We start from the raw sequence: 18,272 nt of genomic DNA, 5'->3' as shown, positions 1-18,272 counted from the left end.
AAAAGTGTGAGGGGAGAGAAAGAAAGGAAGAGAGGAGAGAGTAAGAGGGAGGAGAGGAAGAGGGAGGGAAGCGGGATATGTGCAGAAATGAGCAGGGAGGGAAAGAGGATGTGCACGTGAGGAAGCGGGTGCAAGGACATGAGAGGGTGAGACTGTGGTTGTGAGGAAGGGCATGGCAGTGCAAGATAGGGTGCAAGAGTGCAAGAAAGAAAGGAAGGGTGTGAGAAGGGGAGGAGGTGTAAGACAGGGGAGTATCAAATGCAAGAAAAAGCGAATGCATGCAAAGGAGAGTGAAAGCATGTGGAAAAGCTGGTGTGAGGTTGCAAGAAAGTGTGTGATGTTGCAAGAAATAGTGGAATTAAGAGAAAGGGCATTAGGGCATAAGAAAATGAGCATGCATGAGGAAAAGCAAGCACACTCAATAAAGTGCACGTGATTAAGGGAAAGAGGGGAGAGAAGAGGTAGTAAGAGGACAGCTAGAGGGAAGAGAAACAGTGAGGAGAGATGGTGAGAAAGCAGTGAAAAGAACTAGCATGTGAGAAATTGAGAGCATGAGAGAAAGAGAATGCTTAAGAAAGGGAACACAAGAATGTGTGAGCATGTGCAAGAAAGGAAGCACAAGAGCATGAGGGAGCATGAGCATGCAAGAAAGGGAAAGTAGTGAACAAGGAACAGAGCATGAATGCACAAGAAATAAGGTGTTGAGAGAAAGATGGTGAGAGAAAAAGTGTGCGTGGAAAAGCAAGCATATGGTTGTGAGACAAACTGAACATGAGGTTGCAAGAAAAGGGCATGAGGTTGTAAGAAAGAGCATAAGGTTGCAAGAAAGGGTGTAAGGTCAGGAGAAAAGGCTGTTAAAAAGGATGTGCTAGACTGCATGAGAGAAAGAGGAGGGAAGGGAAGGGGAAGGTGGGACAAAGAAAGAGATTGGCAGAGGGAGAGAGAACATGAGAAGAGTGTGAGGCAAAGAGATGTGGTGGGAGAAAGAGAAAGCACACGCAGTAAAGTGAGGGTGTGACAGTGAGAATAAGGTGGCAAGAAAGGGTGCATGGTTGTGCAAAAGGGTAAGGGCATGAAAGAGGTTCAAGGAGGGACATGAGACAGAGAGCAATGGTGTGAGGAATGGAGCCGGCTTGAGAAGTGTTATGACTGTGCGTGAGAAAGAGCCAGCACGGGAGAATGAACAAGTTCATGGAAGAGAGAATGAGGCAGAGGGAGCCGGTGAGAGAGAGAGAACACGGTGTCCTGGTTCCAGTTAGGACAGAGTTAAGTAGCTCATAGTAGCTGGTAGGGTGCTATGTTTTGGATTAGGATGAGAAGAGCGCTGATGACATGCTGATGTTTTAATTGTTGCAGAGCAGTGCTTACACCAGGCCAAGGACTTTTCAGCTTCTCGCTCTGTCCTGCCAGCGAGCAGGCTAGGGGTGCAGCAGGTGCTGGGAGGGGACAGACCCAGGACAGCTGACCCAAACTGGCCAAAGGGGTATTCCATACCATCTGACGTCATGCTAAACAATATATAGGGGTGGCTGGCCGGGGTGGGGGGGCCGGCTGCTCGGGAATAGGCTGGGCATCGGTCAGCGGGTGGTGAGCAATTGCATTGTGCATCACTTGTTTTCTTACACATTATTATTGTTAATACTATTACCATTATCACTATTATTATTATTATTGTTATTATTATTTTCCTGTCTTAATAAACTGTCTTTATCTCAACTCACAGGCTTCAATTTCCCGTTTCTCTCCCCCATCCCAGAGAGGGAGGGGGGAGGGTGAGCGAACGGCTGTGTGGTGTTTAGCTGCCAGCCGGGTTAAACCACAACAGTCCTTTTGGCGCCCAACGTGGGGCCCGAAGGGTTGAGATATCGACAAATCTGACCAGAGTGTGTTAAACTAAAATTGGTATAAGTATTGGACCTGCTTAATAGTTGCTAGTCACGATGTTGATTGCCTTAATCTCCAGTCTGCTGTACCTGTATTCCAAATTGAGTTTTATGGTGCGTTACTTTCTGTATGTGCTCCCTGTTGCACTGTTTATCCTTTCCGGGCCCTGGTTTAAGATTGTTATGGTACTGTGCGGTGTAGCAATGGCTTATGAAATGATGAAATATCTGGTCACAACTTTAACCTGGTATTTGTACTCAGCACTGACGTCGACTCTATACTTTGGAACCCATATCTCGGAAACTATTAGCAATTACACCTATTGCCTGTTTTCGTTAGGGAGCCAATCTGTGAAGGGGACAGGGGAAGACATGTTTCCCTACCTGTTCACTCTCCCTTTCTCCTTCACCACCACCCTCTTATCCCCCGAGCTAGTTACGGTGGTTCTCCGAGATGTTGAATATCCTTGGGATACTCAGACCAGCCTGCTCTTGTTGTTATGTCTCCTGAATGCGCTTCAGATTTTGTGGAGGGTTAAACAACTACTTAGGAATCTCATCCGGAGATCTGTCTTGAGGCGGGATAGTTGCGAGTGGCAGGGAGTGTGGGAGGATATGGGCAGGTTTCTAGAGCAGTGGTCACCTCCAGTGTTTTGGACATTCACCCCTGAACAACTGCAAAATCCTAAAAAGCTGGCAGAATGCTTGAAAAAAAGGTGTCATGACTCTGGCAGTTCCAAAGTGACACAAATCACTGTAGCGTGCTGGGGTCTGGCTTGTGCCTATCGAGCTGCAATTGATGCTACTAGCAACCTAGCTCCAGCTCCTGCAGCCGTTCCAACTCCAGCTCCTGCAGCCACTCCAGCTGCAGCTCCCGCAGCCGCTCCAGTTCCAGCTCCTGCAGCCGCTCCAGCTCCAGCTCCTGCAGCTGCTCCAGCTCCTGCAGCCACTCCAGCTCCAGCTCCTGCAGCCGTTCCAGTTCCAGCTCCTGCAGCCGCTCCAGCTCCTGCAGCCGCTCCAGTTCCAGCTCCTGCAGCTACTCCAGCTCCAGCTCCTGCAGCCGCTCCAGCTCCTGCAGCCGTTCCGGCTCCTGCAGCCGCTCCAGCTCCAGCCCCTGCAGCCACTCCAGCTCCAGCTCCTGCAGCTCCAGCTCCTGCAGCTACTCCAGCTCCAGCTCCTGCAGCCGTTCCAGCTCCTGCAGCCGTTCCGGCTCCTGCAGCCGCTCCAGCTCCAGCCCCTGCAGCCACTCCAGCTCCAGCTCCTGCAGCCGCTCCAGCTCCAGCTCCTGCAGCCGCTCCAGCTCCAGCTCCTGCAGCCGTTCCGGCTCCTGCAGCCGCTCCAGCTCCAGCTCCTGCAGCCGCTCCAGCTCCAGCCCCTGCAGCCGCTCCAGCTCCAGCCCCTGCAGCCACTCCAGCTCCTGCAGCTGCCCCAGCTCGTGCAGCTGCTCCCACTCCTGTGGCTGGGTCAGAGAAACGAGCTGTAGCAGTGCAAGTTGACCCCGCAGAGGGTATTCCAACCCCTGTGGCAGACCCTGTGTCTGGGTCAGAGAAACGAGCTGTAGCAGTGCAAGTTGCCCCTGTAGACAAGGTGAAAAAATGGTATAGAGGCTCAGGTCGTTTAAAACGCAGACAGTCTTCTGCTAAGTCTGGGCGTAGTGAAGACGAGGCTGGGCCATCAAAGGTGCAGGAGACTGAAGATGAGGATGAGAATGGCGAAAAATCAACAGTAACTACCCGGACTCCATACCAGCCATCAAAGGTGCAGGAGACTGAAGATGAGGATGAGGATGTCGGAAAATCAACAGTAACTACCCGGACTCTACACCGGCCATCAAAGGTGCAGAAGACTGAAGATGAGGATGAGGATGTCGAAAAATCAACAGTAATTACCCGGACTCTATACCAGCGTGAGCTACAAGATGTGCGAAAAGATTTTGGTCGCTGTATAGGTGAGCAGCTTGTCACCTGGCTGCTCCGGTGCTGGGACACGGGAGCCAATTATGTGGAATTGGAGGGCAAGGAAGCCAGGCGGCTGGGATCCCTTGCTAGGGACGCATGCATTGACAAAGCAATTGGAGATGGAGCACAATCTCGCAGCCTCTGGAGGCGTCTCCTGTCAGCTGTGAAGGAAAGGTATCCCTTCAAGGAAGAACTTGTATGTTTACCAAGCAAATGGACCACCATGGAGAAGGGAATTCAGTACCTGAGGGAATTGGCCGTACGGGAAGTAATTTATAAGGACCTAGACGATGCACAAACATCCGCAGATCCAGATGCAGTCCGGTGTACACTACCCATGTGGCGGAAGTTTGTACAGAGTGCCCCATCATCATATGCCAGCTCATTGGCAATACTAGCCTGGAAAGCGGAGGAGAATCCCACAGTGAATGAAGTGACTAAAATACTCCGGCAGTACGAAGGAAATCTCTCCTCTTCCCTAAAGGCCTGTGTCTCAGCTGTGGAGAAACTCTCTGAAGAGGTCCACCAACTTAAAGAGAATTTATCTTCCCCTCCACCTGAACGAACCAGTGTCCACCAGCTAAAAGAGAATGCTTTAGAGAAACTTTCTGAAAAGATCCACCAACTTGAAGAAAGATTATCTTCCCCTTCACCTGAACGAACCAGTGTCCACCAGCTAAAAGAGAATACCTTGGAGAAACTTTCTGAAAAGATCCACCAACTTGAAGAGAGATTATTTTCCTCCCCACCTGTACAAACCAGTGTCTCAGCTATTAGGGGTAAACGTTCATCTATGCAAGGAAGACAATATGGTGGGCACACACACCGCGCCACCCTGTGGTTTTACCTACGTGACCATGGAGAGGACATGAGAAAATGGGATGGAAAATCTACTGCGACCCTAGAGGCACGGGTACGTGAATTGCAAAGGAAAACAATTGGGAAAAAGGAGTTCTCTGAAAGGTTTGCTGCTCCAACTTCCAGCAGGCAGTCCTTTAAACACAGAAATGAAGATTCTGACCAGGACTAGAGGGGCCCTGCCTCCAGCCAGGGGGAGGAAAGGGACAATCGAGTTTATTGGACTGTGTGGATTCGATGGCCTGGCACGTCAGACGCACAGAAGTATAAGGCTTTGGTAGACACCGGTGCACAATGTACTCTAATGCCATCAAGCTATAAAGGGCCAGAGCCCATCTGTATTTATGGTGTGATGGGGGGATCCCAGCAGTTAACTGTATTGGAGGCTGAAGTGAGTCTAACCAGTAATGAGTGGCAAAAGCACCGTATTGTGACTGGCCCAGATGCTCCGTGCATCCTTGGCATAGACTATCTTAGAAGAGGATATTTCAAGGACCCAAAAGGGTTCCGCTGGGCTTTTGGCATAGCTGCTTTGGAGACAGAGGACATTAAACAGTTGTCTACCTTGCCTGGTCTCTCAGAGGACCCTTCTGTTGTGGGGTTGCTGAGGGTTGAAGAACAGCAAGTGCCGATCGCTACCACAACTGTGCACCAGCGGCAATATCGCACCAACCGAGACTCCCTGAGTCCCATCCATAAGCTAATTCGTCAACTGGAGAGCCAAGGAGTGATCAGCAAGACTCATTCACCTTTTAATAGTCCCATATGGCCAGTGCGAAAGTCTAATGGTGAGTGGAGACTAACAGTGGACTATCGTGGCCTGAACGAAGTCACGCCACCACTGAGTGCTGCAGTGCCGGACATGCTAGAACTCCAGTATGAACTGGAATCAAAGGCAGCCAAGTGGTATGCCACAATTGATATCGCTAATGCATTTTTCTCCATCCCTCTAGCAGCACAGTGCAGGCCACAGTTTGCTTTCATTTGGAGGGGAGTCCAATATACTTGGAATCGGCTGCCCCAGGGGTGGAAACACAGCCCTACCATTTGCCATGGACTGATCCAGTCTGCGCTGGAGCAGGGGGAAGCTCCTGAACACCTGCAGTACATCGATGACATCATTGTGTGGGGTGACACTGCAGAAGAAGTTTTCGAGAAAGGGAAGAAAATAGTCCAAATCCTTCTGAAGGCCGGTTTTGCCATAAAACAGAATAAAGTTAAAGGACCTGCACGAGAGATCCAGTTTTTAGGAATTAAATGGCAAGATGGACGTCGTCAAATCCCAATGGATGTGATCAACAAGATAACAGCTATGTCTCCACCAACTAGCAAAAAAGAAACACAAACTTTCCTAGGTGTCGTGGGGTTTTGGAGAATGCATATTCCAAATTACAGTCTGATTGTAAACCCGCTCTACCAAGTAACCCGTAAGAAGAATGCTTTTGAATGGGGCCCTGAGCAACGACAAGCCTTTGAACAAATTAAGCAGGAAATAGTTCATGCAGTAGCCCTCGGGCCAGTCCGAACAGGACCAGATGTAAAGAATGTGCTCTACACCGCAGCCGGAGAGAATGGTCCCACCTGGAGCCTCTGGCAGAAAGAACCTGGGGAAACTCGAGGTCGACCCCTGGGGTTTTGGAGTCGGGGATACAGAGGATCTGAAGCCCGCTATACTCCAACTGAAAAGGAGATATTGGCAGCATATGAAGGAGTTCGATCTGCTTCGGAAGTGGTCGGTACTGAAGCGCAGCTCCTCCTGGCACCCCGACTGCCGGTACTAGGCTGGATGTTCAAAGGAAGGGTCCCCTCTACGCATCATGCAACTGATGCTACATGGAGCAAATGGGTTGCACTGATTACTCAGCGGGCTCGAATAGGAAACCCCAGTCGCCCAGGAATCTTGGAGGTGATTATGGACTGGCCAGAAGGCAAATACTTTGGGATATCATCAGAGGAGGAGGTGGTTCGTGCTGAAGAAGCCCCCCTGTACAACAAGCTACCGGAAAATGAGAAGAAATATGCCTTGTTCACTGACGGGTCCTGTCGTATTGTGGGAAAGCATCGGAGATGGAAAGCTGCTGTATGGAGTCCTACACGACGAGTTGCAGAAGCTGCTGAGGGAGAAGGTGAATCGAGTCAGTTTGCAGAAGTAAAAGCCATTCAGCTGGCTTTAGATATTGCTGAACGAGAAAAGTGGCCAGTTCTCTATCTCTATACTGATTCATGGATGGTAGCAAATGCCCTGTGGGGGTGGTTACAGCAATGGAAGCAGAACAACTGGCAGCGCAGGGGCAAGCCCATCTGGGCTGCGGCATTGTGGCAAGATATTGCTGCCCGGGTAGAGAACCTGGTTGTAAAGGTACGCCATGTAGATGCTCATGTGCCCAAGAATCGGGCTACTGAAGAACATCAAAACAACCAGCAGGTGGATCAGGCTGCTAAGACTGAAGTGGCTCAGGTGGACCTGGACTGGCAACATAAAGGTGAATTATTTATAGCCCGATGGGCCCATGACACCTCAGGCCATCAAGGTAGAGATGCAACCTACAGATGGGCTCGTGATCGAGGGGTGGACCTGACCATGGACACTATAGCACAAGTTATCCATGACTGTGAAACATGTGCTGCAATCAAGCAAGCCAAACGGTCAAAACCTCTTTGGTATGGAGGACGATGGCTGAAATATAAATATGGAGAGGCCTGGCAGATTGATTACATCACACTCCCTCAAACCCGCAACGGCAAGCGCCACGTACTTACAATGGTGGAAGCAACCACCGGATGGCTGGAAACATATCCTGTGCCCCATGCCACCGCCCGGAACACTATCCTGGGCCTTGAAAAGCAAGTCTTATGGCGACATGGCACCCCAGAGAGAATTGAGTCAGACAACGGGACTCATTTCCGAAACAACCTTATAGACACTTGGGCCAAAGAACATGGTATTGAGTGGGTGTATCACATCCCCTATCATGCACCAGCCTCTGGAAAAGTTGAACGATACAATGGACTGTTGAAGACTACACTGAAAGCAATGGGTGCTGGGACATTCAAAAATTGGGATACACATATGGCAAAGGCCACCTGGTTAGTCAATACCAGGGGATCTGCCAACCGAGCTGGACCTGCCCAATCAAACCTGTTACGCACTGTAGAAGGGGATAAAGTTCCTGTAGTGCACGTAAGAAACATGCTGGGTAAAACAGTCTGGGCTACTCCTGCCTCAGGAAAAGGCAAACCCATTCGTGGAATTGCTTTTGCTCAGGGACCTGGATGCACTTGGTGGGTAATGCAAAAGAATGGGGAGGTCCGGTGTGTACCTCAAGGGGATTTGATACTGGGTGAGAATAGCCCATGAGTTGAATTGTAGTATGTTAATTATTATATAATACTGTATGTCATCACTACCATGATTGCTATATATCATAGATGAAAATGGTGATTAATTAGAATGTATTGGACAGAGTGTAACCTGAGCATGACATAAATGGTATGGAATAAGGGGTGGATATCTGTCCTGGTTCCAGTTAGGACAGAGTTAAGTAGCTCATAGTAGCTGGTAGGGTGCTATGTTTTGGATTAGGATGAGAAGAGTGCTGATAACATGCTGATGTTTTAATTGTTGCAGAGCAGTGTTTACACCAGGCCAAGGACTTTTCGGCTTCTTGCTCTGTCCTGCCAGCGAGCAGGCTGGGGGTGCAGCAGGAGCTGGGAGGGGACAGACCCAGGACAGCTGACCCAAACTGGCCAAAGGGGTATTCCATACCATCTGACGTCATGCTAAACAATATATAGGGGTGGCTGGCCGGGGTGGGGGGGCCGGCTGCTCGGGAATAGGCTGGGCATCGGTCAGCGGGTGGTGAGCAATTGCATTGTGCATCACTTGTTTTCTTACACATTATTAATTGTTAATACTATTACCATTATCACTATTATTATTATTATTGTTATTATTATTTTCCTGTCTTAATAAACTGTCTTTATCTCAACTCACAGGCTTCACTTTCCCGTTTCTCTCCCCCATCCCAGAGAGGGAGGGGGGAGGGTGAGCGAACGGCTGTGTGATGTTTAGCTGCCAGCCGGGTTAAACCACAACACACGGGGACATGCAAGGAAGAGACTGAGCATGTGGGGAAAGCCTGTGTGAGGGCATGAGAAATGAGAAATACTGGGTGTGGAAAAGGTGTGGGCATAAGAAGACATGAGCACATGCAAGAGAGCAAGCGTGTACCAAAAAAGTGTATGAGAAAGACAATGCTATGCCAATAAACTTTTCTGTTACACAAACACTAAGTCTCGTTTAAAAGCTATAAATATGAAAAATCTCCAGAAAATCCACCCCTTTTAACCTCTAATTCATACAGCACTTCCATATTCACTTCCTAAAACCTGCTATTTTTACTACTGTTTCACCCGTAAGACACATACAAAACAGAAGTTGTTAGGCCATACCAGGAATTCTTTGGATACATGGGTATACGGAGACACAAATTTCTTTATCTGGCAAAATAAGGTCAATATTTACTTATTCTGAAAAGGGGAAATGTAATATTGGTGCACAAAAGATATTGCTATTTTGCTGTTGTTGGGGTTTGCTAGGACACAAAGATCATTCACAAAGTAGTGTCTAGGTCTGCCCCTTGCAACCAACACCAGTCAATGAGAGAAAATTCTTTGCAGATATGAGCTGGTGTAGACTTTGCATTTACTCAACTCCTTTAGTACTTCTGAGCACATTAAATGGCACAGGACAATACAAGAGAGAGCAGAAAAAACCAATAACTTAATTCTGTAGTACCTAGTACTTCTTTCTCCTACACTGTATAAGAAAGCATTTTAAAGCCCTTTGCCTCAGGAATTTTATGGGAGAAAAGATTCTAATTCAGAGCTAGAAGAAAATAGTTGTCTGCAGTTCTTTACTTTTCATGTTATTATTATCATGGTGTGCAGTGACTACACGAATCATAAGGCAGAGAGAAGCGCATTTTGCAATGCAGTCAGATAATTCTCTAACTCAGTGTTTAATTGTGAACTCCTGTGTATCACGGGGTGACAACTAGCTAGCTAAAAAGAACAAGAAGATGACTACATGGGAAGCATGGGAGCTCGAATGCTCAGATGTCTTCTACTCGCACTATACTTCAGAGAACGTTCCTTCCACATTCAGTTAATTTTTTTTTTGTTAAAACACATTTTAAAATAAAATCTATTTCTGAGTAGCATCATGTCCCAATGCCCATTGCAGCATTAGAATCTTTCTATTTATTCTATGGTTTCTTTAATGTAAGGGGGTTCCATGTAGTTATTAATATATCTATCACACCATTTTTTAATATGAATTTTCTCTGTATTCTTCACAGTAGAAACATTAGTTTAGTGCCAATGGCTGTTTTAGTTAATAACATTAGATGTAATGCATTTTACGTTGCAGTCAGCACATCTTTAAACCAACTATCAAAAAAAACCATAACTAGTTCTATGCTACTTAAAATCACTGAGCTGGTGAGACTTTCACTCAGTACTTTACGTTTTACTACCAAAACTGATAGTAAGAAAGCTACCATATGGAAGAGAAGTAGAAATGCAAGGGATCTTATTTGGCTTAAACCCAAAGATTAGTGCTTAACTCGAATAACTGATTTGAGCATCCATGTGATTATGAGTGTTGTGTCCTTTCCCTAGCTCCCTTCTTTCACGGGTTTCTGATATATATGTGTTGTCACCCCTGAAGCATCTGAAATTCTCCCGTCTTCATCGGTTCCATTGTTAATGCTACTGTTCACTGCTAAAGGGTTGGAAATAGCGTTTAAATACTGCCTTTGTAAGGAGCTTTTTCATGCCCCTCATATCCACTTTGTTATGGATACTTTACTGAAATTCAATTTTTCTTTGAACCAGAAATACATCTGGTTGTACATCTCTCTTAGTAAATGAAATTATGGACAAGAACAGTCCATGACACTGTAACATGATCATCTGCAGTCCCTGACTCACACTTGTCTTACAGTAACTAAAAGGCATCCAAATGACTTCTCAGCACAGTTCTTAAAACCCCATCAAGATGATACTCAACAGGCAGGTTGCATGCAGCCACCTTGTTTTGGAGGGTTTGCTAGAAAAGGCCTAAGTTATTGCAACCTTAGGAGCCTCAATGTCTCGACATGTTCCTGGGCGTGTGTGTTTTATTAGTAGAGTTGCAGACTGTGTCTTTCTTGTGGGTCCAAGAGTACAGAAATAACTAAAAGCTTGTAATTTTGGTTAACTGCACACCCATGTTCAAAGATGTCCCCATCAAAGGTGAGCATTACGCTGCTTCCAGGAAGAATGCTACCAAATCAGTAATATAAGCACACAGTCTCAGAAAAAAAAAAAAAAAAAGAAAAAGAAATGAAAAAAAAAAAAAAAAACCACCCAGAACAGGATTAATTGGAGGTGTTCCAGGTGAACTGATGTTAACCACAGAGTATATAGTCTGCAGATTTGAGACTTGATTCAGGAAAATAATATAGGAAAAAAATCTACCTCAATTAAAAGACTAGATGTTTTAATAATATTTTCTATTCCTTAGATTTGTAGGATGCTTCCATTTAGTAGGCAGGCTATTAAAATAGATGATTTGAAGACATAACCCTGCAATTGACACAGTAGCAGTGCTTGATTTGGGTACCTCTCCCTATTGCTCTAAAACCAAACAGTATTGTTCTGATTTAAGCACCTGAATGTTAAGCACTGTAAGATGGAAAAGACACTGCAAATTTTGAGTGTAAGGCTGACATTTTAACATGATATGTTTACAAAAGCAGAGACATTTATGCTTTAGACCATTTTGTAAATGGAAAAAATGGCACAAGGTTATGAAGGAAAGTCTGCACATTTCTTGAGACCAAGGCAAAATTAATCTCATTTGAGAAAACAAATCATTATGAAGTTAACTGAGAACACAAAACACTGCTGGGGAAACACCCCATGCCGGAGCACTCATAGCAGGAGACAACAGGCCTACCAAGCAGCAACAGGAATTATTCCAGTCTCAACTATCTGCTTCCCAGGAAAGGGCAGAGTCCTGTCCAGGCTTCCAGAGACCTTACAACCCTCTTGTAACTTGAGTGTCTTCAGCCTCCTTGTCACCAGTTGCTGGACTGTCTGTAACACTTGGTGGTTCCTCATGCTAAAAATCCGTCTTAGTGATAAGGACAGTTCCAAAAGCAAACCCACAGAAACTCAAATCTGACAACAGAAACTGATGTTCCTTTAACTACCAGTTGTTCCACTGCTTTAAATCTGCCAGAAGTCTGGTTCCACCCTGTTTTCAAACACAATATTCTTGGCATTCCCTAAGATTATATCTTACTTTGTCCAGTATGTTCAGTAAGGTAGAAAAGTATTTTTTGACCTATACAACATTGTATTTTAAAATATATATTCATGCATATGTGCACACACACACGCTCATTGCAGTGAGTCTTCTTGGTCTATGTGAGGAAAATACTTCCATGAAAATACTATTTTTGGAAAGCTCTTTTAGTTATGTCTGCCAGTAGTCTAAGATTCTTCTATGGCTGCAGGTTCAATATTTACACCAGATGTTCACCTGGTATAAAATATTTCAATTCATCATTGGTCATTTTACATCTGCAAAGGAACTGTCTCCTCTGGTGCTTTTTAAAGATGTTTTTAAAGTCTAATTATTTTGTTACTGCACATTATTTTTGACTTGCCTTTCTTGAAGAGAAAAACACCCTCATATCTTTTTTGCTAGTTCAGCCACTGCGTTGCCGGCCTTTTCACAGCCACAGACTGAAAAGTAGCTAGTGTACATATTTGGATCACTAGCTCATTTCCAAGCTAGACAATCTGATTACAGAAAGAAATTGCACTCTGTTGCATGCACAGGGAGGAGTACACATGGCTCTGAGTTTTATGAAATACAGACCCATGCTAGTGACTTATGAATTATCTTTAGATCTCAATAACTTGTGAGAAGTTTTGCCAGCTGCTCAAAAGATTACCACAGTAGACAGAATGGCTCCTATGGAAAGCTTGTAATGAATGGAGGTTATCTTCTTAGCAGCAATCTTTAAACAGAACTAATTTCATTACAGAAGCTATCATGGCACTAGCTTTCACTTGCCTGAGCCATCTATAATTACTGTAGTCATTATGTTTGTCACAGAAACTCTAGTTGATGCACAGCCAGCATAACATAAAACTGCAACTTGACCTGCACTTGCCCACATGATCTATCCCCCATTCTGTTTAAAAGCTGATTTCTCAACTGTTACAATGCTCAACACCTTAAAAAGTGAACTACATAGAAAACAAGAAGCTGCCCCAATGAAACAATAAAAAATTGATAGAACAGTTCTGTCCCAAAAACCTGCAGAAACAAGTATTTTCAAGATGTTACAGATTGTACCACAAAGCCATTGGTAACTTTGAACAAATTCACAGGTATTCACAATAAACTGTGATCAAAAGTGTCACTGAATTCCCATGATATTATTTTTATGAGGGGACTCTTGTCACAAAATCCTGATATATCATTGTATTTTACTTTAAGTACTCCAAAACAGCTTTTAATCCTCATGGTCTGGAAAGCACCAATACTCTGTGCTGAGATTAGCATTAGCAACTAGCAACAATGGTTTACACAAAGCAGCTTCCCTATTTGAATTTGTATAAGTGCGGCTTGAATATTGATTTTTATTTTCTTTCTAAACATATGGGGAAAAGATACAAAACATCTGGACAAAAGATGAAAAAATGGGCAAACAGATCTCCTTTTCTGTGTAAATACTGCAAATATACTCATCTAATTACTACTGCTAATACTGATCATTGGTATTGGCAGATGGTTAAGCTTTTAAAACAGAAACGGTTTCTATGGATTTCCTACCCTGATTTACCTGTTCATTCTGACCAGTAGTCTTAGGGCAAGAGAAAAGGAAAAAAAAAAAAAAGAGAGAGAGAAAAACAAACAAACAAACAAACAAATCAAACAACAAAACAAAGAAAACCTGGAGAGGGTCTTAGATCAACTCCTCTGTCCTTCAGTAAATATCGCCATATGATTGGATTAACCCAGAAGACTATGTATTCATGCTTGGCTAATAGAAAACTAATGCTGTAAAAGTTCTAGCAGATTTCCCAGACTACTATAAAAGGAAATCAGACACTACTATCTCAAACAAAATAACTTAAAGCAAATTATAGCATACATATATTTTGTAATTTTAAGACACATATGTTTTACTGTGCTGGCGTCAAATGTGTAATGTTTAAATATGCAGATTTTTGGAATAATCACAGAAGTCACACAGCACATTTGTAATATGCTTTTTACTTTATCTTATTTTTACTGAATCATGTTTTGTTATGTATAATTTCTCATACATAAATTCTTTCCTCTATGTTAGAGAGAATCATTGTCATTACACAATCTTTGTACACTTGATGATACAACACCTTGAATTTTTTTCCTTCCAAACACACCCACTGGTTCAGTTTATCAGCTCAGCAACCCTGTAAAGAAAAATGTGTGTGTACACTTACCAGAGAAAAACAGAAAAGATTCATGTTGCTATTGAGATCCACTCCAGCACCCCAAAATTCTGCTCCAAAGAACTCCCACTGCACAATGCAGCTCCTCCTTGCTCTCCCAGCTGTTTGTACATTTCTCCCTGCAGATTACTGCAAGATAAAATCCCTGCAATAATCCACTGGATTCAAAGCCCATTATCAAATGAGACAGGCTTTCTCAGGACAGTACAAACTGTTTTCTGAATTAATGAACAATGTTTACAAACAAAACAAAAGCATGGTCTGAATGATTATGATGGGTTCAGGATATGCTCTCTTGTTGTTTCCATTTTGTTTATCATCTAATATAAATAAAATTATTTATGCCGAAGGCCACCAGAACATAAAGCTAACCCCAAAGCAACTCTTCACATCTTGCTTGTATTTTCCAAAGAAGCAGATATTCTTGGAAAATACTTCATTTCTATACAGATTAATTAGTTTACAAAATACAGTAGCTATTCACTGCATTTAGAATGGAAGCATCTTACTTAAGTACCTTGAAAAAGAAACCTATGTGCCATAATCAAATTATAAAGAAAAATATATCACATTCTCTTTGGGGCTGTACACTAATGAATAATTACCAAACCAGTGCCTGACATGTTGACTGCTTGATGATGCAGATTAAGATTAAACCAAGTTTGCTATTCGAAAATATGGCAAATTTGGAAATTAAAAAATTGTGAATATTCAAAGCTGATTCATGGGTTATAATGAAACTTTTCCGTATATACTTGCAGGCAGATGAGGGAAAATTAGAAATAAAAACAGTAGCCTATGTGACTAACTGGTAAAAATCAACAAAATTCCATCAGCCCAAGGAATTCCCATGTATTCATTTGTTATGGAGTAGAACTACAGTCTGAAGAAGAAGTAATGACATAGAGACTGTGAGTCTCAAGTTGTTTCGGATTATAGAACATGTAAACTTAATCTGTTTTTGGAATAATGTTCCCTTGCAACCCACCAGTTAACCTCCCACAACTCTAATGTGAACACTATGATATTTGGTTATATGAATGCGTAGTTGCTGGTACCAAAGAGACACAAGTTGAAATTCCATCAAAATGGAGAGGTACTCTCATTTTGTGACCGAGAGCTCAATTTCCCTTTTATAGGGATTTATATTAGTAAATGCCAAGTATCTCTTTTATTGCTCATACTTCTGACTACTTCAGTTTGTGCAAGTCATTTTGCAGTCTGATTCTGCACCCCCGGTGCATTCAAAACCTCTGATTTTGGCAGGATAACTACATTTTAATATAACTTATTTTCTACTTTGAACAAAACCCAAGCAAACCTCACAAAAAGGCACTCAGACAAACTCCAGAGGACAGATAAGACATAACATGAAAAAGAAAAGAACTTCAGTTTGTGCTTTCCCTATTTACTTTGATGTATATTAAAGTCTATAGAAGACTTGAAGGCTTTTCCCAGGCCTCCTTTTTAGTTATAATTTCAGGTTGGTTTCACATATTAGAAAAAAAAATGGTTTGGCTATGAAGAACTTTATGAAAATTGTTATAGATAAACCCATTACACTGGAGGCTTCTCATTTACTCTTACTACAAACTTGAGGAATACTAACAGATTTTGTCAACTACCACCTAGTGACACTTTTCTAACATGATTATGCACAAATAGACATATGAGAGACCTCACTGACCACAGATGGGCTTGCATTTGGTTTCTGGCTCACTCAGTAGTTTTCTCTTCAGGGACAAATTTTGATCCTTTCTGTGCCTTAGGTTCTTCAGCTGGAAAAACTGAAATAACAACACAAACCTCACATGCATAGTACTATGAAAGTAATGATGAAAAGTACCCTAGCCCAACTATGACTTTTTTTTTTTTACACATATTTATAGGAATAGCTATCTATAAAACTCTAAGAAGACTAAAAAACTGGTAACATGACTAAGGAATCAAAACCTAAGTAACTCAGGGGGATGCATTTTGTATTCAGACTGGTTTATTTTCTGGATTTTTTTTTTTCTAAACATTTTTACTCTCAGACCCCTGGGAGGAAGTTTATTCATTTTATACCACAGATCTGTAAGTTAAGTGTGGCTAAGGAAGCATGGATCTTATACTGAGCTATTCAGTTTACATTTTGCTTATATGTGCAGACACACAGAAAAGAGGATAGTTGAAGACCAAAAAAACAATTTAAAACATAAAAACCAGCCTGTATCTCTGCTTACAGACATACACATATGTGGAAAGTGACTATATAGCAAAGCAAAAATGCAGAGCTGTACAAGGTAACCTTTTATGAAGAGAGATAAATGCTCATCTGCTGACTTTCTAAGGCATTGGGCCAACTCTTGTTTTAGTTGTTCTTGCTTCACCATTTGGACAGGTGCAATTCATCACATCAAGCCTGAAATCTCGTGAGCTAAGCACTAGTCCACCGAAGCAAAATGTGAAAAACAGAGGCATGCTTTCCTCAAATACAGAGCTGAAGATTGCAACTGGGAGTGACACAGGTTTAAACTTTGTGAACATGCCTCCTGAATGGATGTCCCAGATGGCTTGTCTTCCTTCATTCTCCAAAAGGCAGACCTCCAGCATTCAATTGCTCTCATTTCATATCCTGGTGTATTAGTCCTTCAGTTTCCAGCTGTATCAGCTATCTTTGTATATCTGTACTGAAGACACTGCAGCGTTTGTGAAAGTTCTTCCAGTAAGGTATAAAATATTCAGTTCAGATATCCTGCTTAAGAAACAGAGAAAGTTAACCCACTCTGATTTCCATTCTGCTAGGGTAAAAGCTTTACACATCCAGTTCAGATATCCTGCTTGAGAAGCAGAGATAGTTAACCCACTCTCATTTCCATTCTGCTTTACACATAGTAGTCTTCAGTAAGGACTTCAAGGAGGATCCCAAAGGACAGCTACAGATAGTCTAGATATGAGCCACTAAGACTCTAAAGACTGCAGACTTGCTATTACACATTTTTAAATACTTAGAATACTAAGACTCCTCTTACGAAAAGTTAGCATTGTGGACCTCTACTAATTCACTGTTATAGCCATCTGTACAGGTCAAATTGATACTTGTAAACCAGAGATGACATTACCCATCATGTTCCAGCCCTAGACTAATGGATAAATTACCAACTGTGAGGAAGCACCTAATATAATAATTAATATAAGATGCAATAGTTTATAATTGGTTGGTCAGGATGAATCATATAAATAAAAGCTCAGCAAGAGTTCTTAATGACACTTGATATCACAGCTCTTTGTGTAAAGAATTTGAGCTATAAAAAGAAAAAAAATCTAGTAAATAAAAAGAACAAATTTGAAGGTAAAGTCAGTGTTGTGACATCTATGTACATTTTATCTGACATAAAAAGAGCAATTTGCTGCAACAGCAACACAGCAGAGCAGCAAAAGCATGTTGTGAGAAGGGTAGACAAATAAGTTTTACCAAACAGGAAGCAGTTGAAACCTTCACTTGCTAACTCTAATCTTGCGCTACTGTTAGCATTTAATCTCTGTGTTCACTGCTACATGGTTTCTACATATCTGGGTTCTATATCTGTGCAAATTGTTCAGACACCATTAAAAAGAAAAAAATGCCCACAAATTGAGGCTTTCCTATATTGAGGTTTCTGTTCCTAAACAGTGAAAAGACTGCATAGCTGAGATCTCTAGGCATTCTTGGCCTCTTCAGAAGGCTTGATTTCAGGCTATTCACAGTAAGTGGCAACATAAAATCTAGCCTGGTTTACAGCAGTCGAGGTCAAACCACGATTCAGGTACTTGTAATTCAGTCTTGGCTGCAGGCTCACAGACCTATGCTAGCCTTTCTACTGGTGCAGCTTCATCTGTCACTGTGAAAACTCACCAGCAGAACTGTGTGACTCACAGATGAGTGAGTCTGAGTTCTTTGGCTAACTGGACAAACAAATATATACTCAGTAGTTTTAAACACAGTAGTTAATTACTACTTACATTTGAGTAAAGCTGGAACAAATACTTA

General features: G+C 42.9%; 1 protein-coding gene across 1 annotated transcript in view; it reads right to left on the bottom strand.

The window, feature by feature from the left end:
* SAMSN1 (SAM domain, SH3 domain and nuclear localization signals 1) overlaps positions 1–17,032 on the bottom strand; it is a 96,782-nt gene extending 79,750 nt beyond the window's left edge. The window contains exon 1 of the mRNA XM_048052941.2: positions 14,252–17,032. Within this exon, the coding sequence (XP_047908898.1) occupies positions 14,252–14,275 (24 nt within the window). The 5' untranslated portion in view covers positions 14,276–17,032. The remainder of the gene's footprint in view (positions 1–14,251) is intronic.
* Between the last annotated feature and the right edge of the window lie 1,240 nt (positions 17,033–18,272).

Source organism: Anser cygnoides, chromosome 1, assembly GCF_040182565.1.
Source record: "Anser cygnoides isolate HZ-2024a breed goose chromosome 1, Taihu_goose_T2T_genome, whole genome shotgun sequence".
NCBI classification, from domain to species: domain Eukaryota; kingdom Metazoa; phylum Chordata; class Aves; order Anseriformes; family Anatidae; genus Anser; species Anser cygnoides.
The sequence above is the reverse complement of the archived record's forward strand: the minus strand, read 5'-3'. Positions and strand labels throughout refer to the sequence as shown.